General features: G+C 41.7%; 1 protein-coding gene across 1 annotated transcript in view; it reads left to right on the forward strand.

Moving 5' to 3' along the window:
* The first annotated feature begins 14511 nt into the window (after positions 1-14511).
* Positions 14512-24025, forward strand: part of ITK (IL2 inducible T cell kinase) — a 74105-nt gene continuing 64591 nt past the window's right edge. The window contains exon 1 of the mRNA XM_004042894.5: positions 14512-14787. Coding sequence (XP_004042942.3) covers positions 14650-14787 — 138 coding nt within the window. The 5' untranslated portion in view covers positions 14512-14649. The remainder of the gene's footprint in view (positions 14788-24025) is intronic.

Below are 24025 nucleotides of genomic sequence, written 5' to 3' on the forward strand. Positions count from 1 at the left end.
CCTAGCCTCCATGTAGCTATCCCCTCGGGTCAGTGTCACCAGCCTCCCCCACAAAACAAATCAATGCCTCCACAGGGGAGAGGCTGACCCTGCCTGGGGTGTAGGTGTGGGTAGGCTGGGTGTTCTTTTCAATCAAAATGCTGGGACACATAATTTATGAAGCCATTCTGCTTTTATAAATATCTGGGTTGTTTCCAGTTTTGCTGTTGTTATAGTTACCCCTTCAAGGATCATCTTCTTGCAAAAATTTTTTTGCTTGGGCTGAATTACTTCCTGGGGGTAAAATCCTGGGTGTGTATGGTGTGCTTGCTAAGGGCAGAGATGCTGATCTCTGTGTCCCCACTGTGTAGGTAGCACAGTGCCAGCAGGCACTCAGGGATAGGTGTTGAATGAATGGTCTGAACTACAGAACCAGGGTTCCATCTGTGTGCTGATTTTCAGGATATGGAGGATTTTCTCACCTAGTCTCTCATTTGAAGCGGTTAATTTTTTTTTTTTAATGGAGTTTCACTCTTGTCACCCAGGCTGGAGTACAGTGGCGCAATCTCTGCTCACTGCAACCTCTGCCATCCAGGTTCAAGTGATCCTCCTGCCTCACCCTCCCAAGTAGCTGGGATTACAGGTGCCCACCACCACACCCAGCCAATTTTTGTATTTTTAGTAGAGTCAAGGGTTTTTCACCATGTTAGCCAGGCTAGTCTCGAACTCCCAACCTCAGGTGATCCACCCTCCTCAGCCTCTCAAAGTGCTGGGATTACAGGTGTGAGCTACCCCGCCTGGCCAGAAGCAGGTTTATTTTTTAAAACATCATTTTAAAGTGAGAAAACCGAGGCTCAGGATTGTCTTACTTGAGGTCAGAGTCTAAAGCTGGATTCTAGGTCAGAGCTTTTTCTCTTCCTCAAGCTGCATGGCTCACTGATAATCTCATTCTGCATCAGAGCTAGTGTCATTGGTAGTTAGCGATGTGTGTGGGGATTTACTGGGAACCACAGGAATTCTTGGAGGTCTTGAATCACCGTAGGATTTCCCACACTGATATGTCTGCTGCTTCAGTCTTGATGCCTGCTTGATAAACCACTGACGTTCTGTTTCTTTTTAAAGCTCTTCTGAGAAATGGTGGCAAAGACATCTTTCTGGAGTTTTTGTTTTGTTTTGTTTTACTTTGCTCAAGGTGAAGAATCCAAATTCCCCCTCCCCCAGCTAGAGAAATACTTCTGAAATAAACACACATTCCGCCAAACTCAATCATTACCATGTGGAGGTCTTGAAATAAACTTCAACCACAAAATGTTATTTTTATATCCCCCAGTGCCAACTACAGTGCCTGGCACATTGCAGCTTCGCAGTAAATATAAACTTGCTTGTGCCCATTGAGATTCATTCTTCCATTTATTTATTCAAAAAAGTTTAATGAGCAAGTATTTTGTTTGGGACCAGCTAGAAAGTGGAAATGCAAAGATAAAGTTTCCTATCTCTGAAAAGCTGAAATATTTTTTCTAAAGATATTGAATGACTTTTTGGGGAAAAAAAAGAAAAAACAAAGTGGCATATATTCTGTTATAAGGGAATCATAACTAAAAGTCAACACAATTATGTTAAAAAGTAAGAAGTTGGAGCTATATATAGACGTAGCCATATATTCTTCTTATATGTTCATTTCTGATGAATAATTAATAATGAGAGAAACTATAATTGTATGATTGAGAACCTGCTATAAGCCAGGCATGCTGTTGCCACCATACATTCTTCTAAACATTTTAATTCTGGCTGGGTGCATTGGCTCACATCTGTAATCTCAGCACTTTCAGAGGCCAAGGCAGGAGGATCACTTGAGACCATGAGGGAGAGATCAATCTGGGTAACATCACAAGACCTTCGGCTCTATAAAAAATAAAAAATATTAGCTATACATGGTGGCATGTACTCAAGAGGCTGAGATCTGTCTCTAAAAAAATAAATAAATAAAAATTTTGATCCTTACAACAACAACAAAATGTATAGGTCTCTCCCCATTGCGCCCCCAGCCCTCTTTTTTTTGAGAGTCTCGCTGTGTAGCCCAGGCTGGAGTGCAGTGGCAGCATCTCAGCTCACTGCAGCCTCCACCTCCCAGGCTCAAGCGATACTCCCACCTCAGCCTTCCCAGTAGCTGGGACTAGAAGCACAGCACCACCACATGCCTGGCTTTTTTGTAGAGATAGGGTCTCACCATGTTGGCCAGGCTGGTTTTTTAACTTCTGGCCTCAAGTGATCTGCCTACCTCAGCATTCCAGAATGCTGGGATTACATGCATAAGCCACCACACCAGGCCAGGTTTCTATTTTATAGAGGGAAAATGAAGGCTCAAAAAAATTACAGGCAGATTGGACACGGTGGCTCACTCCTCTAATTGCAGCATTTTGGGAGGCCAAGGTGGGAGGATTGCTTGAGCTCAGGCGCTCGAGACCAGCCTGGCCAACATGGCAAAATCCCATCTCTACTAAAAATACAACAAAAAAAATTAGCTGGACATGATGGCACATGCCTGTAGTCCCAGCTACTTGGGGGAGCTGAGGCAGGAGGATCGCTTGAGCCCCAGAGGTGGAGGCTGCAGTGAGCCAAACCTGCACCACTGCACTCCAGCCTAGGTGACAAAGTGAGACCCTGTCTCAAAAACAACAACAAAAAAAGAAGTTACAAGAAATTTCAGCAAGGTCACATAAGACCAAAAGCATACCGACATCCCAAAATATGGCAATGGTTAAACTATACTAGACTGACTAGACTGGTGACACTAATAGGACAGATAGAATACAAACATACAAATGCAAAGCAGCATAAATTTATCCATTCACTCCATTAATATAATTAATTGCTTACTTTGTGCCAGACCCTGTTTTAGGCGCAGGAATATAGCAATGGACAAAATAGACAAATATTCTTGGTCTCATGGAGCTGGTATACAGACAGTAAACAAGTAATTTTTTTCCTGGTACCTGTGTTCTCAATGATAAACCAATAAATTCAATGGCATCTCCAATGCTGGTAAGTGCCGCAGAAAAGTAGGCAAGCAGGATGAGAGTGTGTGTAGGGGAGGGGAAGGTGGTGGTTAAAGAATGCTCAGTGAGAAAGGTGTTGCTGTTGCTGTTGTTGTTGTTTAAGAGATGGGGTCTTGCTCTGTCATGTTGCGGGAAGTCAGGGACCCCGAACGGAGGGACCGGCTGAAGCCATGGCAGAACAACATAAATTGTGAGGATTTCATGGACATTTATTAGTTCCCCAAATTAATACTTTTATAATTTCTTACACCTGTCTTTACTGCAGTCTCTGAACATAAATTGTGAAGATTTCATGGACACTTATCACTTCCCCAGTCAATACCCTTGTGATTTCCTGTGCCTGTCTTTACTTTAATCTCTGAATCCCATCATCTTCGTAAGCTGAGGAGGAGGTATATCGCCTCAGGACCCTGTGATGATTGTGTTAACTGCACAAATTGTTTGTAGAGCATGTGTGTTTGAACAATACGAAATCTGGGCACCTTGAAAAAAGAACAGGATAACGGCAATGTTCAGGGAACAAGAGAGATAACCTTAAACTCTGACTGCCGGTGAGCCAGGCGGAACAGAGCCATATTTCTCTTCTTTCAAAAGCAAATGGGAGAAATAGGGCTGAATTCTTTTTCTCAGCAAGGAACATCCCTGAGAAAGAGAATGTGTCCCTGAGGGTAGGCCTCTGAAATGGCCGCTTTGGGGGTGGCTCTCTTTTACGGTCGCAGCTGTAGGGATGAAATAAGCCCCAGTCTCCTGTAGTGCCCCCAGGCTTATTGGGACGAGGAAATTCCTGCCTAATAAATTTTGGTCAGACCGGTTGTCTGCTCTCAAACCCTGTCTCCTGATGAGATGTTATCAATGACAATGCATGCCCGAAACTTCATTAGCAATTTTAATTTCGCCCTGGTCCTGTGGTCCTGTGATCTCACCCTGCCTCCATTTACCTTGTGATATCTTATTACCTTGTGAAGCATGTGATCTCTATGACCCACACCCTATTCATACACTCCCTCCCCTTTTGAAAATCACTAATAAAAACTTGCTGGTTTTATGGCTCAGGGACGTCACGGAACCTGCCAACATGTGATGTCTCCCCCGGACACTCAGCTTTAAAATTTCTCTCTTTTGTACTCTGTCCCTTTATTTCTCAGACTGGCCAACACTTAGGGAAAATAGAAAAGAACCTATGTGACTATCGGGGGCAGGTTCCCCCAACACTGTCACCCAGGCTAGAGTGCAGTGATGTGATCACAGCTCATTGCAGACTCAAAACTCTTGGGCTCAAGTGATCCTCCTGCCTCATCCTCCCAAGTGGCTGGAACTACAGGTGTGCCACACCATACCCTGTTAGTTTTTAAATTTTTCTGCAGAGGCAGGGTCTTGCTATGTTGCCCAGGCCAGTCTCAACCTCCTGGCCTCAAGCGATCCTCCCACCTCAAATCTTCCAAAGTGTTGGAATTACAGGAGTAAGCCACTGTGATTGGCCCAGAAGTGACCTTTGAGCAAAGACATAAAGGAGATCAGAGAAGAAGCCATGAAGATGTCTGGGGAAAGAGCTTCTCAGTCAGAGGAAGCAGCAAGGGCCAAGACCCTGATATGAGAGCATGCCTGGTATGTTTAAGGAGCTCCAAGCAAGCTACAGTGATGAAAGTAGAGTGAATTAGGAGGAGGGTCGTTGGAGATGAGGCTGAGAGGCAACTGGAGTGGTGGTGGATGAGCAGATCATGTTGGATAGACCTTGTAGCGCTCTGAGAGGTCTTTGGCTTTGCTCCGAATGGTGGATGATCCAAACCATAAATATAGAAGATGATTCTGGTCACCATATTAAAAAGAGATTGTAGAAGTGCAGGGAAGACAGTAGTAGAGACGGGGCAACTCCTGCAAGAGATGATTTGGGGTAAGACGTGTGTGATAGCAGTGAGAGTAATGAGAAGTGCTCAGCCACCATGCATACTTTGAGGCAACTATTAGGTATGCTGATTTGAACAATTTCCAATAACTATTAGCAAGTAAAAAAGCAAGTTGCTCGGCCTGAGATACTGGGCACACAAAAAAGTATGTCGCAAAATAGCATATGTGGTACCTCATATGTTATTTAATGAGAAATTTAAAGTGTGTGTATGTGTGCATATGAGTGTGTGTGTGTGTGTTTGTGTGTGTGTGTATGTGTGTGTTTGAAAGGAACTGGTAATAGGAGCTACCTTGGGTCAACTTGCTCTCTCAGGGAAGTAGCAAGATGGAGACTTCATTTCTAGGACATTCCCTTCACAGAGTAAGACTTTCATCAGTCATGGATAGCCTTCTTAGGGTGTTGAAAATGTTCTAAAAATTAAATTGAGAGGGCTGTACAACTCTGTGAATATATACCAAACATTACCAAACTATACACTTTCAATGGATGAATTTTATGGTCAATGAAACATATCTCAATAAGTTATTGAAGATAATAGCAATACATCAGTCTTGACTTATAGATCCAATCCCATTGTCTTCCTTCATTCTCTTAGATAATTAAATAATCCCTGGGCAGGCATGTTAAACAAGGCTTTAATATGACATCAGAAGTACATATTGCCTGCTTTACTTGATTTTTATTTACAAGATTTGGGTAATGTTTCTTGATGAGGAATGTGGTAGAGCATGGATAAGCTAGAATTCAAATTTTAGAGAGCTTACAATCAGTAGAACACACACCGAAAAAACAGAAGAAAACAGGAGGGCAAGTAAATACACAGTAGAGTGATAACAAATTGGTTGAATGAACGGTGACTCTAATACCCTTTACCACTATATTCAAAACCAACAATAATTGTTTCTTAAGAAGAAAAACAATCAAAATCACAATTCTAAGGATAGTTTTGCGTACATTTTAAGTGAGCCTAAGGTTGAAGAGCTGTGAAGAGTGATAACACAAAACAGTATATACAAGGCACAGTATATGTAGACATACAAGATTATAGATGGCTGAAGTCTAAACGTGCATTGTGGGAAGTGGTTTCAAGTCAATAACTTTTATTCTTCATCTATGATTTTGAAAAGCAAGGGAAGTAGACAGCTATATATAGCCTTTTCAATGAGTGTGCAGCCCAGGGGAGCATTGTGAGCTAGGCAGGATGTGAGGGTGGGGAGATTTCCATACCATACACAGCATGTACAGGCTGGGTAAATCCCCTGGCCTAAAATACAATCCACAGTGCTTTTATGTCAATGTTGCTCAGCAGAGGTGGCGTGGGCTGAGCTGCGGTCAGCCTGGGGCACCTAGGACTTCAGGAAGCCAACCTGATTTCTGCCTTATCTTCTGGCTCTGAAAAGACTACAGTCACCTAACTCTTCCCCTGAGGACCATATGCAAATCAGCCTGCCTCTCTGCCTTGGGTTGAAAAGGAAAATGAACTGGTATACATACAAAAAAGAAGTCAGACAGGGGATCAAAATAATTTTATTTCTCAACATGATGATCCAACTAGCACCGCCTGTCTTCCCCCTCCTATCTCTCATCCTGTCTTGCTTCTTTCCTGCTCCCTGCTCGGCATATTTGGCCCCACTACCAAGCGGAATCCTTCCCTGCTCACACAGGCTTAGGACAACTTCACTGTCTCCGCTCCCTGTTTTGCTCCGTTTACAAATCATGAGATGTCCTGCCTCCATTTACATATTATTTATTTAATGTTACATTGAAGAAACTTGCAGCTAAATTCACACACACAGACACACTTGCACCATAATAAAACACTTAACATTAAAAATAAAGATCAGGCTGGGCGCGGTCGCTCACACCTGTAATCCCAGCACTTTGGGAGGCGGAGGCGGGTGGATCACTTGAGGCCAGGAGTTCGAGACCAACCAGGGCAACATGGTGAAACTCCATCTCTAATAAAAATACAAAAATTAGCTGTGTGTGGTGGTGCGCACCTGTAATCCCAGCTATCTGGGGACCGAGGCACGATAATCGCTTGAACCTGGGAGGCGGAGGTTGCAGTGAGCCGAGATCACGCCACTGCACTCCAGCCTGGGTGCTGCACTCCAGCCTGGATGACAGATCGAGACTCTGTCTCAAAAAAAAAAAAAAAAAAAAAGATCAGAAACTGTCTACAGGTAGAAGGAGGTAACTGATCCAGTAGCTGGGATAAAATGATTATTCTAAGTAAATATTAAATTTAACTCTGAAAAAATACTGGAAGAATGTAAAATAAATATTAACATTGATTATTTCTGAAGGATGAGATTAGATGTCATTTTTATTTATTTGCTGGTCTGCTCTTTCCACCAAGAGTATATTTTACTTTTGTTACCAGAAATATATATTTCAAAAAATTAGCTCTAAGTTTACTAGCCATTTCAGTCATTATTGTCTTCTACGAATCAAACCAATGATTTTTGACAAATGACATATTTTTCTTTTATTTTAAATTGGAAAGTAAAAAATCCTTCCATTTTATCATCTTTTAAATTATGTAAATTAAAAAGCAAAACATTTCTTTACCTTTCCAGTTTTATATGCTGGAATTTTGATATACAAACTTCCTGCTATCACCATGTGCCTCTAAACATACATTAATATAAACACAAAATATACCTGGAAAAGGTATAGAACAATATGTATGGCTTGTATGTAAAAACAAAACATAAAAACATACAAGCCAAACATATTGTTCTGCACCTTTTCCATGTTAACAATATATCCTGAAGTTTTTTAGGTTGATACATTATGAATATACGTTATTGGTTTCCATAACCTTGTAGTGTTCCATTGTAAGGATGCACCATAGATTATTTTACTTGTCTCTCATTGATGCACAGAGAAGTAGTTTCCATTACAAAAAAATACTGCAATAGTCAGGCGCGGTGGCTCATCCCTGTAATCCCAGAACTTTGGGAGGCCGAGGCAGGCGGATCACGAGGTCATGAGATCAAGACCATCCTGGCTAAAGCGGTGAAACCCCGTCTCTACTAAAAATACAAAAATTTAGCTGGGCATGATGGCACATGCCTGTAATCCCAGCTACTCGGGAGGCTGAGGCAGGAGAATCACTTGAATCCGGGAGGTGGAGGTTGCAGTGAGCCACGATCACACCACTGCACTCCAGCCTGGCGACAGAGCAAGACTCCGTCTCAAAAAAAGAAAAAAAAACACTGCAATAAATATCTTGTACAGATACCTCTCTGTGCTCCTGCTATTTTTCCCCCTTAGAATTGATAGCTCTAGCAAACGTAAGGTGTTGTTGTTGTTGTTGTTTTCAGAAGAAAGAAGTTATGTAGGTGCCAAAATATTCTGGATATGATTCTTAAATGGATATTAATAAACCTGATTAAGTTTGGATGGGAACCACAAGGAAATTAAAGGGCTTCAAAGCCACATCCAAAGAGGACAATTGAAGGATGTCTTTGGCCTGGACACAAGAGGGTCCTGGAGTTATCCAAAGGGCAAGTCCTCGGACTAGAGAAGGTTGGAGTTGTAGGACTTCAAAAGATAAAGCAACGAAGATGGGTTTTAGGTAACAGTAAGAGAGCAATCATTTATCAATGATCCAGCAGCCATTCCCCTACCTCTAGTGGCAACACTCTAGTGTTCCTCAGAGAACCATCCCTCCCCCATCTGTGGATGGGTAGGTCCACGTGGCTGGGTAGGGCTGACTCCATCCCACTCCCAGATCCAGGAGTGTGTCCAGGCCTGGCAAGGGTCAAATGAATATTCCATTGTCTTGATTCTAATGATTGAGGTACCTGTGAGCATATCATGTGAGCTAGGCCAATGACTCAAAATTCTGGGACTTTTACTAGAACTATAAGGAAAGAAATCTAGCTCCACTGATAAGATGTCAGCCCAGCAGCCATTTTGCTGCCATGGAGGACAGCTTGCCCATGCATGAAACCAGCTCAGAACTAAAGAATGAAAACCAAAACCTCTGATGTCGTCGTTAAATACCAGCGGACCCAGCAGTGCCAGGTTGAATTGATTTTTCCTTTGTTATAGAAATTGGGTTAAATTAGGTTTTTTCCAACCCAGTTTCAGTTGCGGCCCCAAAGCCCTATATTAATGTGATAAAGGGAATGCATCCACAACTTGACGCATTAAGAGGCAAAACAGATTCTGCCAGTAATAGCGTTCGCCCACCTTCAGCCTTTAGAAAACAAGGCATGAAAATGCAAGAGAGAGAATGTTGGGGGCTCTGTGTTTCCTCTCACCACTAGCCCACAGGGGAAGGTGGGTGGGTGCTTATCTACCAGAAGCCAACCAAAAGGAACTTTAAGAGACTCTTCAGGGAGCTTGGTGTTAGTCCCAGAGTTTTGCAGCTATAAGGACTAGTGTCTAAATCCCATTGGAGAAACATAATGGTGGAAGTTTGTGGAAGAGCTACTTATTCGGTGTCAGAGGGAAAGGGGGCTCTACTTGGGGCAAATGGTATATCCATCATTGGCTGGGACAGGAGGCCTGAGTCTTCCAGTAGAACCATGGGAGGGAATAAGTGGTATGTGGTTCCATTTCTTTTTTCTTCATTTGAGACGGGGTCTCATTCTGTCCCCCAGGCTGGATTACAGTGGCATGATCTCAGCTTACTGCAACCTCCACCTCCCAGGTTCAAGCAATTCTCCTGCCTCAGCCTCCCAAGTATCTGGGACTACAGGCGAATGCTACCACACCCAACTAATTTTTGTATTTTTAGTAGAGACAGGATTTCACCATGTTGGCCAGGCTGGTCTTGAACTCCTGACCTCAAGTGATCAGCCCACCTCAGCCTCCTAAAGTGCTGGGATTACAGGCGTGAGCCACCTTGCCTGGCTCTTTTTTCTCTTTATTTAATAGAAATGAGGTTTCCCTGTGTTGCCCAAGCTGGTCTTGAACTCCTGGGTTTAAGGGATCCTCCCACCTCAGTCTCCCAAAGTGCTGAGATTACCAGCGTGAGCCCCCATGCCCAGCCTCTGTGGTTCATTTTCAAGGAAATTTTACCCAAGAGGACAACCTATGTCCCAACAGGACAAATGAATCCCGACAGGAGCTGGAACAGCTGAAGCCCAAGGGCTGAGGGTTGGGCTCCTTGGCCAAGGAGAGTGGCATCTCCTACATCAGGGAAACAGTTGTCAGAACCTTCAGCTGGAAAATCTCTGAAAACAGCAAAGCACATGAAACATGCAAGAAAAAGCAGCAATTGTTCATCCACCACATCCCAAGGACATCATCCCCAGATTACTGCTGCAGCTTCATGAATGTTGCACCCTTTACCCCTCTTCCTCTTTTCCCTCCAGCCTGAGCTTCCGACTCAAGTGTGTCAGAAACCAGGCTTGTGTGTGGGAAAAGAGAGGTTAGGACATGGTGGAAAAGCCAACATGCTTCAAATCCTGAAGCAAACCCATGCAAAGTTAAGGAAAAGCATCAACTTGAATACATGTTTGGAGTTTTGATTATTACCTTGAACTGAACTGGGCTTTCTTTTTCTTTTCTTTGTATTGTTGTTGTTGTTGTTGTTGTTTTGAGACGGAGTTTTGCTCTTGTCACCCAGGCTGGAATGCAGTGGTTCAATCAACTCACTGCAACCTCTGCCTCCCAGGTTTAAAGCTATTCTCCTGCCTCAGTATCCCAAGTAGCTGGGACTACAGCCACCTGCCACCATGCCCAGCTAATTTTTGTATTTTTAGTAGAGACGGGGTTTCACCATGTTGGCCAGGCTGGTCTCAAACTCCTGACCTCAGGTGATCCACCCGCCTCGGCATCCCAAAGTGCTGAGATTACAGACGTGAGCCACCGCGCCCAGCCCCTTTTTCTTTTCTTAACTTTTTATTATGGAAATTTTCAAACGTGCGTCGGTGCAAGGAGAGTAGAATAATGATGTACCCATTAGCCAGCTTTAGCAATTGTCAAGTCATGGTCAAACATTTTTCATCCCTTTCCCTACCAATTTCTCCCCCTCCATAATCCACTGGATTATGATGAAGCAAATCATAAACATTTTATTGTTTTATCAATAATTCAGTGTATGTTTCTATACAAAATAAGGACTATTTTAACATGATAATAGTGCCATTATTACATCTTTTTTTTTTTTTTTTTTTTGAGATGGTGTCTTGCTCTGTTGCTCAGGCTGGAGTGCAGTGGTATCATCTCAGCTCACTGCAACCTCCGCCCTCCAGGTTCAAGCGATTCTCCTGCCTCAGCCTCCCAAGTAGCTGGAATTACAGGCACACAGCACAACACTCCACTGACTTTTGTATTTTTAGTAGAGACAGGATTTCACCATGTTGGCCAGGCTGGTCTCAAACTCCTGACCTCACGTGATCCGCCCACCTTAGCCTCCCAAAGTGCTGGGATTATAGGTGTGAGCCACCACACCCAGCCCATTATTACATCTTAAAAAATAACAAGTTTCTCCGTATTATCAAACATCTCTTTAACATTCAAATTTGTCTAATTGTCTCATAACGTCTTTATACAGTTGCTTTGCTTAACTCTTAATCCAAAGTCCAAACATGCTCATATGTCTCTTAAAGTCTTTTAATCTAAGGGTTCCCCTTTGATTTATTTGTTGTTTTGTTTTGCTTTTGTTTTTTGAGACAGAGCCTGGCTCTGTTACCCAGGCTGGAGTACAGTGCTGCAATCCCAGCTCACTGCAACCTCCACCCACTGGGCTCAAGTGATCCTCCCACTTCAGCCTCCCAAGTAGGCAGGACTACAGGTGTGTGCCACCACGCCTGGCTAATTTTTTGTAGAGAAAGGGTTTCACCATGTTGCTCAGGCTGGTCTTAAGCTCCTGGGCTCAAGCAATCCACCCTCTTGACCTCCCAAAGTGCTGGGCTTACAGGCATGAGCCACCGTGCCCTGCCCTCTATGACTTATTTGTTACTGATACTGAGTCATTTGTCCTTAGCATGTTTTGTATTCTGGACTCATCCAATTGCATCTCCACAGTGTCATTTGTCAGGTTCGTTTATCTCTTGTATTTCCTGTAAACTCCAATTTATATCTCGAAGTTTGATTAGATTTGTGTTTGATTTTGTTTTCTCTTGGCAAGACTCCCGAGTTGCCAGTTTTGTGTACTTCCTCTTGCTTCACCTCAGGAGACATACAATGTCTGGTTGTCCTTCTTTTAAGATTAATCAGTTTGTTACAGTGTTGTCAGCTTCATATGACAGTTATACATTTTCCTATTGGCTTTTTGCGTAATAATTTTAACAGCCATTGATGATCATTGCCTACATTTATTATTTCATCGGCATTGCAAAACGATAGTATTCTGTCACTCCTTCATTGATTAGTTTCTCGGAAAAAAAGAACTTCCTCATTAAATACTTGATTACTGAATTGAAAGATAATTCTTCAAGAAAAGCAAGCAATATGTTTTATTTTTTTCCTTTGTTTCCAGTTTTCAGAAAAACAAGTTGGTTCTTCAGCATCCTCCAAAAGTGATCAAAAGGTTGGGATGCTTTTTTCAATTCTCTTTTGAACTCATTGTTTTAACATTTTTGCTGTTCTTCAATTCATGGCAATTATTATTCCTTTTGATACTCAAATTGTTCCATCTTTGGCAAGTGGGAACTCCTTGAATTTGGCTCCTATGAAGTGAACTCTTTAAAACCAAAAGAAACAAAGGGACTATTTGTTTTTGTTTACGTTTTCCTTAAAGTGAGAAAAAAATATTGAGCCTCCTAAGTTTGCATTTAAAAGATGGCAAAGATGAGTCTCAGTTAGTGGGTTTGATGGCTCTATGAGAAAGAGAATAAAATTACTTACGATGACACTCCATGTAGACTGAGCAAATGAAAGACTCCTAAGTATTGCAACAGCTACTGATGATATTTTGTTTTCCCGGATGAGAACACTTTGTGAAGTCTGTAAATCTTTTCATCTGAACCAAGCAGGTGTAAAATGTACTTTTCTCAGAGGAGTTTGTAGTCTAGTTTGAGAAGATAGCACTGTATTATCTAGGTTTGCTGGTAGCGACAGAAACCTCAAAATAACTGAGACTTAGAAAATAGATATTAAAAAATGTAATCCAGGGCTGGCATGGAAGATCCATGGTCACCAGGGTCCCAGGCTCTTTCTATCTTATACTCCATTGTCCTCAACATTCAATTTCCACCTCATGATACTAGATAGCTGCTTCAGCTCCAACTGTTACCTCAATATTCTAGTCAGAAGGCAGGAGGAAAAGGGAAAGAAAAGGGGATGACAGATCCCACTAAGGAAATTTCCTAGAAGTTGTGCACACGACTTCTGCTACATTCAGTTGACCAGAAGACAGTCATACAACTACACCTAGCTACAAGGGAGGCTAAAATTTGTAGTCTTTATTCTTGTTGGCCAGATGCCCAGATAACTGTCAGGGATTCAGTTACTCTAGTAAGAAGGAGAGAGTAGCTATTTGGGAATAGTAGCAATCCCTACCTCAAGCCCATACTCAGAAAAAAAAAAAATACTATCTTGTTTGGGCAGTGTATTTCCACACATATGTCTTAAGAATCTCAGAATGGGGGAGGTAGTTTAAAATATACCAGTACCGTACCCTCCTGGGTGTCTTGATTATGCTGGGGCATCCAGTATATGAAATAAAATTAGGCTGTTGTCTGGTAATTTACATTTAAAAATAAACATTGGAGAATTTCACTCCTATACAGCAATAATTATTGTTTCATTTATTATTTATCCCTACCCACTACATGCAATATCTGCTTACACTAAAATCTCTTTATTATTAACATAGTAGAGGTAACTGTCACACATTATACTTCAACTATGTACTAACTCTAAGGTAACATGTATGACTAGCACCTACCGTTCATAAGATGTATGGGATTCAGTCCTCCAAAGGACCCTCACAAAGAAGCTAAGGATCAGAGAAGTCATGGCTTGCTCAAAGAGAAACAGCTTAGTAAGTGACAGAGCTGGGAATCCAACACAAGTTTGTCTGTTTTCAAAGCCCATATATACTTTGTTTATTATGCCATTCTGAAGGATTCACTTATTTTTCACTCTTCCACAAAACGTCAGGACAGAAAGGCAGTCATCTATATGTAGCATTGAGAAATTTCTATGGGCTTTAATTTAAATCTTAAAAACTAATAAACTTCAGCAACATATTTCTTCACTTTAATGTGTGAGGGTTTTGTGCTCATTACCTCTTTTAATTGTCCAACCCAATTTGGTGATGATCCATTCAACAAACTTTTCTTGAACATCTGTTTTATGTGTCAGGCACTGTGATGGTTGCTGAGTATATCATGGTAAGCAAAACCACACATTGTCCTTACTCCTTGTGCTACATGTTTTAACTGCTGGATGGATTAAACCAGGAACTATAAAGATTAAACTGTAATCCTTACCACAATTTTGAGTTTACAGTTTTTCAAATATCATTTCAAGCCATTAGCAAAGGCTGTATGTATTTTTTACATATGCCTCCTCGTTTTGTGAATTTTGAAAGGATGTGGTTTCGGCCTTTGACATCAGAGGAGAAGCTCAGCTATGTTGGCTGAACGTTGATAGAAAGATAACGTTGAAGGCAAGTTGCCCTTGAGCAGCTCTCTGAAGATCAACTGCCTCCACATTGCATTCTTTGCCCCAAAACTCTTTCCTTTGGTTGTGCTAAGAGGTGATGCCCAAGGTGCACCACCTTTCAAGAACTGGATCATGAACAACTTTATCCTCCTGGAAGAACAGCTCATCAAGAAATCCCAACAAAAGAGAAGAACTTCTCCCTCGAACTTTAAAGTCCGCTTCTTTGTGTTAACCAAAGCCAGCCTGGCATACTTTGAAGATCGTCATGGGGTATGTGAGCAGTTTCATTTGTCTTTTTTCGCATAGCATTTTATGTTTGGACTGGGCTAATGCAAAAGTATATACATAGCATAAAATAGAACACAGGAAACACAAACATGCTTATTGTAACAACATGAAAAGTACAGTAAAAGTAATCAGAGGAGAATACAGAGAGCAGTCAAGAGGTGAAATGGTGGTGCTAGGTGATTTCAGTTCTAAAAACTGTAAATTTAACATTCATCAGCTTTTTCCCCCTGCAAGGTTATGTTTGGTTTTTAAATTATGAATAACATTTTAGGTAGCAAGTATTATGATTCGATAAAACTTGAACTTTCTATGAAACATACTAAATTTAATGAAACATACTAAATTTAATGAAACATAGATTAATACAACACTAGCATTCAATGGGATGATCTACCCCAGCTTCCTTATTTTTTAGTGGAAGAAACTGGTGTTTAGAATGGTTAAGTTTTGGGTTCGGTGTTAACGTTTTCATGAATAACTCTGTTTGTCTCAATACTCGTCGCTTGCCTGATCTTGAAATAAGATTTCCCAGGCATTTAATTATCTAAAAGTTGTAAGGCACAATGGCAAACCTCTTCATCTCTTGATAGACTTCTTAGGACACCAGGGTTATTAAGAACAAAGTTTCTGCAGTGCAGACCAGCGGTTCTTACCCAGAAGGAGTATGGCTGCTTTGCTAGGTCAGTCTATCTCTTTATCTAAAAATAGTCTCGTGTTTCTTAACATCACTAATAACAAAAGCAACAGGAATAATCCTAATAATGTAGTCTGGTAGAAAAAGCATTGGACAAAGGGTCAGGAGACCAAACTCTACTTCTCAGTAGGTGATCCAGTCTGGGCAAATGTCTACCTCCTATTTCAGGTTCTTTCTTCATAAAATGAAAAAACTGGAAATAACAACCTTCAAGATCCCTTTCTTCTTCAAAACTTCTTTGCTTTATGCAGTGGCTCTTGTTTAGCCCTATGCTGCAATTTTTCAAAGCATGGTTGATTTCTTACTGTATGGTTATATTATTTTTACATCATTAGTGGGGTAGGGCAAGGATTATCACTTATATTTTACTGAAGGGAAAATAATATTAGGTGCCTGATGGTCACTTAGAAACAAAAGTGCTCCAATTCTTTGTTGGAGTCTGACTTAGTAGGTGGTGGCATGAGTTTGGGATTCTTTGGCGTGCCAGGGTTTAAAGCACTTCATGAGATGGAGCTCCAGAGGAGGTCAGGCTGGGTATAGAGCCTATGGATGCCTCACTTTTTAAAGTTGCAGGTGTTGCATGTCTTTTGTGAATTAAAAAAATACAGAAAACAAAAAAGTTGCAGGCGAAATAGCTCTGCCTCTTTAAAAGTGAAAAGAATTGCTTGTCTTATTATCAGACTCTTACTGATAACAATTTACCAGTCAATCAGAAAACACATGGAATTACGTGCAAGTCCTCTTTGCTAGGTGGCCAGGAGCCCAGTTTGTGAACTTGGGGGATTTATCATGTAGAGCTAATAAATCACATGGCATTACTCAATGCTTTTTTGTGAATGGAACATTTAAAGTTTTTGTTTCATATTGAAAGAACAGTCATGTACCTTTAAATATTTTTTTCAAAGTCCATTTTGCAGTTTTCACCAGTTCGTTTTTCTGATTCAACATAGTATCATCTCATTTAGTTAGTATTAATAATTCCTTAGCCCAACTGCTATTTGTGAACTGATTGTGAATTCAGCTCAATATTATTTGCAAATAATCACAAAACCAGATGGCCTTAATTCAGAATATTATTGGTCGTAATTTGCATGTAGACAAGGTTGTAAAATCACCCTACTTCTTTATCTGAGCATTATGGAAAATTTCAAGACAATTACTTCATTCTGGGGAGCCCTAGGCTACAGTTTCTAATTCTTCCATGTGAGATATAGAGAATACATGTCCAAACATCAAATTTCTTGTTTTCTAATGCCTTTTTTACTCTTATAAATAACATTTTAAAAGTATTTCTTTAATTATTTAATTATTGTAGAAGTTTGTTAATTAGAAATTTATCCAAGTTCCCTGAAAAAGGTAATATATGTGAGTTATTATTGTTCATGTCTTAGGTATACTACATGGTTTCAGGCCACCAATTTGCACACAAGGCTGCATTAATATTACTCATAAGTAAATAACATTACACTTACGGGAAGAACATTTTCATTTTTAAATTAAAGGCTTCATTTTCAATCTGTAAAATGGGTGTGATAATACTACCCATTTCCTAGGAAGATGGCAAAGACTCAGAGGTATAATGTCTTTAGGCTGAACTTTTTGAAATTATTTGGCAGATCGAATATCAGATATTAGAAGTTTCAAACTATTCAACTTAATGTATTAGGTACTCAGCATAGGCCCTGTCATCTGGTAAGCATCTAGTAAAAATTAACCATTATTTGTATCCCTTTCATGTCTCTACAGAAGCTAGCAGGCTGTCATAACAATTCATTTTCAAATTATGGGAGATATTCAAGGATTCTTCAAAGTCAAGCTAAGATCAGGGTCCTGGATTCCTTCTATTCTGTGGCTAAATATAAGTTTTGTGGGGTAGATATACACGCATTATGAGCTGTTTGGCCAGTTATTGCCCTTTTTATGGTGTCGGGTGTCAGAGCTTCTTTTTCTCCTTTCTCATGTGTAAAATTATGATTCTTGCAGTTCTCATATTCTATGAATTTATAACACCATATGAAAAATAACCCTTCTACATACTCAAGAACATATTCTGTAATTCTAGAAATCAAGTATGTTTATTCTAACCTAAAAAATCATGCCTATTGTCATTATAATACTAATTGATTGAGGTTTTACTTTAACATGGATTTAGTTCTGGTGTTCGATGCCTGTTTTCCCTATTGAGATGTGCAAGTGTTTTCAGAGGGGCCAAGAAGCGCCTTCATCTTGCTGGAGCAGTGGGCCAGAAAGAAGCATAGATTTGGCAGGTGGTAGCTTGCAGACAGACATGATTTCAGAGGCTCTCCTGTGCCTGTCAATTTTTTTACAAGTTGTTCCTGATGCCTGAAATTCTATGACAGAGGACAATGAGCGATAAGGGCACATGGATGTGCTGGTAAATGCTTAGGAATCCGAGTACGGGGCTTGTTGGAGAGCCCTGATTCATAGTGTTTGCCAATTCCTTTGGTGTAAATATTCCCATCATGGGCCATTTTAAACTACCAGTGTGATGTCTGCTGGCTCACAGATTCCTGAAAACTTAACAATCAGCTACCTCAGGCCAGTACAAGCCAAGTCCAGCACACCGTCGGCAAGCCTAAGTACAAATGATCCTTGGAGAGGTAGCCACCAACTAAACAGCATACTTAGTTGCACATAACTGATATCGGATCCTTTTCAGTGATAAAGGGAAAGTGGAGAGCCTCAGGCACTTTGAGTAAGCACAGGATGGAAGAGGCAGCCTAGATGGGAATAAAGCATCATAGATTGGTGTGGCTCATGTGGCCACTTTCTAGATGTGGGATCTCAGACCAGACATTTGACCTCTTTCTGCCTGTGTCCTATTTGTAAAGTAAGGACCCCAACACTACCTACTTCAAGTGATGTTGAGTATTTCATGAGAAAAGTATGTTATAAGCTTTTTACCAATTGCTACATGGTAAGGTGATTATTACTCACAATTTTGCCCAAGCACCACCTTGATCTTCTGAAAACCCCTCTGGAGAACTGGAAAGGTTCTCCTATTTTGATGACTCTTTGCGCCTTAGGGATCAAGTGTGCTGTGCTCCTTATGATGTGGGAGGCATTATCATTTACATGGAACAAGAGAAACAGTCAAGATCACCATTCCAATAAGCATCTGGGTGAGGGTCTCCACTCCTCATGGCCTTTTCCCTTTAGCCTACAGTCTTATCTAGCAACAGAACCATCTCCTGCTTGCAGCAAGCATCCTTTCTAAATTAAAGATGGTAGGTGGGGAGATGGTCCCCTTTCCTTGCTTTTGAAAGCATTACTGCTAGTGATCACAAACACTGCTTCTGGAATCAGACAGATCTGGGTCAAAGACTAGCTCACATTTGATCTGTGTGATTTTGTGTAAATTATATAATGCTGTGCAATTCTCTAAAAAACTATCTTTTTTTTTTTTTTTAGACAGAGTCTTGCTGTGTCACCCAGGCTGGAGCACAGTGGTGCCACCTCGGTTCACTGCAACCTCTGCCTCCCAGGTTCAAGTGATTCTTCTGCCTCAGCCTCTTGAGTAGCTGGGACTACGGGTGCGCGCCATCATGCTTGGCTAATTTTTGTATTTTTTTTAGTAGAGACGGGGTTTCACCATATTGGCCAGGCTGGTCTCTAACTCCTGACCTCATGGTCTGCCCACCTCAGCCTCCCAAAGTGCTGGGATTACAGATGTGAGCCATCGCACCTGGCCTATGCTTTTAAAATAATTAAGCAAGGCCAGACACAGAGACTCACACCTGTAATCCCAACACTTTGGGAGGCCGAGGTGGGCGGATCACTTGAGCCCAGGAATTTGAGACCAGCCTGGGCAACATGGTGAGACTCCGTCTCTACAAAAAAAGAAAAAAAAAAAAGCCAGATGTGGTGCTGCATGCCTGTAGTCCCAGTTACGCAGGAGGGTGAGGTGGGAGGATCCCTTGAGCCCAGGAGGTTGAGGCTGCAGTGAGCTGTGATCGTGCCACTGTAATCCAGCCTGGGCAACAGGCTGAGACCTGGTCTCAAAAATAAAATAAAATAATTAAACATTCCTTCATGATCTTATTTCCTTTTAATAAGATGGAGGTCACCTTTATTCTAATAAGATAGTAACTAACATTTACTGAGCACTTACTACATGTCCAACACTGTGCAAAAATGTGAATTATTTCACCTAACCATTATAACCACTCTGTAAGTTAGGAACTGTTATTACCCCAATTTGTAGGTCAAGAAATTGAAACAAAGAGAGTTTAAACAACTTGCCGGATGTCCCACGTCTCTAGAGTCTACATTACTCTCTGATAAATAGTACTTATTACCATAGTTGTTACTCAAAGGTAATCAGGGATTCCATTGGGTTATTACGCAGTATGCAATACATTCTTGCTCTGAAGTCCCCAATGTAAAGGACAGTCCTGAAAATTGGTACCCCCTGCCAAATGGATCTTCTGCAATGAAATATTTTAGGACCTCTACGTTTTCCACAAATGCCCCAGGACAAATCTTTGTCTTTATTCACTTCAAGAAGCCCCGCTATGTGTCTTAGAAAAAAAAGAGAGAGAGAGAGAGAGAGGCCAGGCACGATGGCCCATGCCTGTAATTCCAGCACTTTGGGAGGCTGGGGCGGGTGGATCACCTGAGGGGAGGAGTTCACGAGCAGCCTGGCTAATATGGTAAAACCCCGTTTCTACTAAAAACACAAAAAGTTAGCCGGGCATGGTGGCAGGTGCCTGTAATCCCAGCTACTCGGGAGGCTGAAGCAGGAGAATTGCTCGAACCCAGGAGGCAGAGGTTGCAGAGAGCCAAGATTGTGTGATTGCACTCCAGCCTGGGCAACAAGAGTGAAACTCCGTCTCAAAAAAAGAGAGAGAGAGAGAGCCTTGGCAAGCTTTGCCTCCTAAAGTTCCCCTAGAATCTCCCCAGATTCCCACAGGATATCTCTCACCTGGGACTGTCAGGATATCTCTCACCTGGGACTGCTACCACCTCTCATGGTCTCCCTGCATCCGTTTCACCCCTGCCTGCCACTTCATCCTCCACATGGCAACCAGCACCAGCTTTTCACATGTGACTGTAGTCAAGTCCTGATGACCTTCATCAGACGCTGATGTGTCCCTCCAGCGGCTCTCCCCATTGCCCTAAGGATGGACACCAGCAGAATCTACCACATGGTCTCGTCTGTCTCAGCTCATGTCTCACTTTCCCTCATCTCTGGAATCCAACCACACCGGGTTTTCTTCAATGTTAAAGCCTCCGTTTTAAGTGGCACTTACTTGGGAAAGCCTTCCTTGATGTCCCTAGACTAAGTCATGTCCTCCTGTCCTGTTCTACCACAGCACCAGGTGTCCTTTCTTCACAGCACATGCTGAAGTTGTAACTACTCATTTGTTAATGTGATGATGTATTAATGTCATTTCCCCACCTCACCCTCCATTGAACTATCAGCTTTATGAGAGCAGGCACCCAAGTTGATAAAGATGGCCTTGCCGGTGTCTACAAGAGTGTCTGGCACACACTATTCACTCATGCATCATTTGTGGGAGGAATAAAAGGAGAAAGGGAGAAAAGAAAGGAGGGAGTAAGGATATAAGGTATAGATTCAGCTGGAGAGGTTAGAGACACAAACGAAGCTCAAATAGAGAAGGTTCAATACCCAAATAATAGAGACCAAGGCAAGTGACATAGGACTTCAAAAGGGAGATTACTGGGTGTAGAAACAAGTAACAAAGACTCCCTGGAGGCAGTAGTGTGTGGCCTATCCTTGAACAAGGAAGAGGAAGATTCAGGTATTCAGGTGGTTGGAATTTTAAGTGCTGGGTCAGAAAGGCACATGTAGGAACTAGCAGGAGGGCCGGGTCCCAGCCCTCAACTCTTTTTAGGAGAATTAAGCAACTCTTTTCTCCTTTTTCCTCTGCCTGTCTTACCCCTCCTTCCTTGCCTTTTACAGCTAAAGCCTCTGTAGATAGTATTCTTTTTTTTTTCTTGATCCAGAGCCTTGCTCTGTTGCCCAGGCTGGGGTACAGTGGTGTGATCACAGCTCACTGTAGCCTCAGCTTCCCAGGCTCAAGTGATCCTTCTGCCTCAACCTCCTGAGTTTCTGGGACTAGAGGCATGCACCATCATGCTTGGCTATTTAAAAAAAAAAATTTATAGAGACAGGGTCTCACTATATTGCCCAGGCTGTTCTCAAATTCCTGGGCTCAAGTAATCCTCCCGCCTCAGCCTCCAAAAGTGCTGGGATTACAGTCGTGAGCCACCATGCCTCGCCATGCAGATAATATTCTTAAAACTACCCAGGCATTTTTACTTGTGACATTGAGCAGTCATGGGCTCTCTTCTCTTCATTCCCATGTCATTCAGTTGCCTTCCAGCTGGGCTTCTGCTGGCATTGGAAGTTCTTTACAGTCTGTTATCCACACAACACCTAGAATGAACCTTAAAATTTTAAATCAGATACTACTTTCTACCTTAAAACCCTCCATGGCTATTTAGGGTATTTAAATAAATTCTCAACTATGCCCTTCAAGACCCTTCATCCTGTGGTCCCAGCCTGCCTTCTTTATTTCACTTCACACCACACTCCCTTTATGTGCTTCTGTCACATCTGCCTTCTTCCTGAACCGTAAGCACTCCAAGCTCAAGGTCTCAGCAGGGCCTTTGTACAGGGCCAGGACTAGGGTAAGACAAGTGAGACATACACATAAAATGGCACTCATTCTCAGGATGCAGGATCTTTGCATTAGCTGTTTCCACTGTCTCAAACACCCCAGATTTTTGCAGGAGTGTTTGTTTGTTTGCTTGTTTGTCTGAAACATGGTCTTGCTCTGTCACCCAGGCTAGAATGCAGTGGCGGAATCTTGGGTCACTGCAACCTCTGCCTTTCAGACTCGAGCGATCCTCGCGACTAGCAGGGACTGCAGAAGTGCATCACCACGCCTGGCTAATTCTGTTGTTGATTTATTTCCCACCTCTTCAAAGCACATAGATACCCTAGTATCTGCATTTATTTGTTAGGTTTATGGATCTGCTTCCCTGTTTAATTTCTGTCTGTCCATCTAATGGAAGGGCAGTTCCATGAGAGCAGAGATCTTGACTGTCTTCTTCATCACAGTATCACCATCATCTAAAACAGTTCTGAGCACTGGTTAGTTGTAGTAGGTGGTCAGTAAATATCCGGGGAATGAATGAAGGTCACATAACTCATGTTGCATTCAGAAAAACATCTGAAAGCTAAAAATGTGGGCCTTGTCTAGCCACACAGAGACAAGGAAGGGCCCAAGCAAAGTACTTTGCAATTGAGACATGCACAGTTTGCATCTGTTTTAATGGAGTGTCATCATGAATTGATCTTTGCCTGTGTAATGTGAGGTTAATGTTTTATGGAGATAACCATTGTATTGATATTTTCTTTTCTCACAATAAAATTAGATTTGATTCCTACTGTTCAGGGACTGGTACACCCATTCATCAGTTTCTGCAGTAGAAATAGCCCACAGAGAAATACTATAAACACGAGAGTTTAGATTCTGACTCAGTCTGAAAGAAAGCAGAAGAGCTCAGTTTCAGGCCGGGCACAGTGGCTTATGCCTGTAATCCTCGCACTTTGGGAGGCCAAGGCGGGCGGATTACCTGAACTCAGGAGTTTGAGACAAGCCTAGCCAACATGGCGAAACCCTATCTCTACTAAAAATACAAAAAATTAGCCAGGCATGGTGGCATATGCCTGTAATCTCAGCTACTTGAAAGGCTGAAGCAGGAGAATTGCTTGAACCCAGGAGGCAGAGGTTGCAGTAGGCTGAGATCGCACCACTGCACTCCAGCCTCGGCGACACAGCAAGGTGCTGTCTCAAAAAAGAAAAAAGGAAAAGAGAAGGAGCTCAGTTTCTTGAACTACAAGCTCCATGTAAAACAAGACATGTAAATATCAAACGTGGAAATCATGTCTACAAAAAACTATTTTAAAGCTCTTCGCAAATGTTCGTGGACGAAATAGTAAATCCTCATTCCACCCTCATTTTCTTAACCAACTAATAATACATTCCTCCCATTCATCAGTGAATTATGAGGCCTACTGGAAAAAGTAGACCTTCCAGGACATAATTTTCATCCAGAGGTCAGTTTGGGTTTGGCTTCGTGACACTCAGAGGCCTCACTAAAAGTGATCCTAAGGAGAAAACAGGTCTGTAATGCCTTCCCATGCATATAAAAGTCCCCTTTTGGATCAACAGTCTTCTCAGTTCCTTGAAATTCAGTAAAAGTTTTCTGTATTTTAATAAAATAAGAGCTAAATACAGGTTCTTATGTCTTATGTTGCCATATAATTCCTATTAACCTAAAGTTATTTGTAAGTAGGCTTCTCATTATATTTTTCCTTTTCTGATATTTAAAAAGTCACAGAAATTATAACTGTTTGTTATAAAAATTCAACTATAGGGCTTTTTCCCCCCAAACTTCATATATTGTGCCAAATCTTTACTATTATTATTATTGGTTTGTTTGTTTGTTTTTATTGACTCTGTATCAAGG

Source organism: Gorilla gorilla, chromosome 4, assembly GCF_029281585.2.
Source record: "Gorilla gorilla gorilla isolate KB3781 chromosome 4, NHGRI_mGorGor1-v2.1_pri, whole genome shotgun sequence".
Lineage (NCBI taxonomy): Eukaryota > Metazoa > Chordata > Mammalia > Primates > Hominidae > Gorilla > Gorilla gorilla.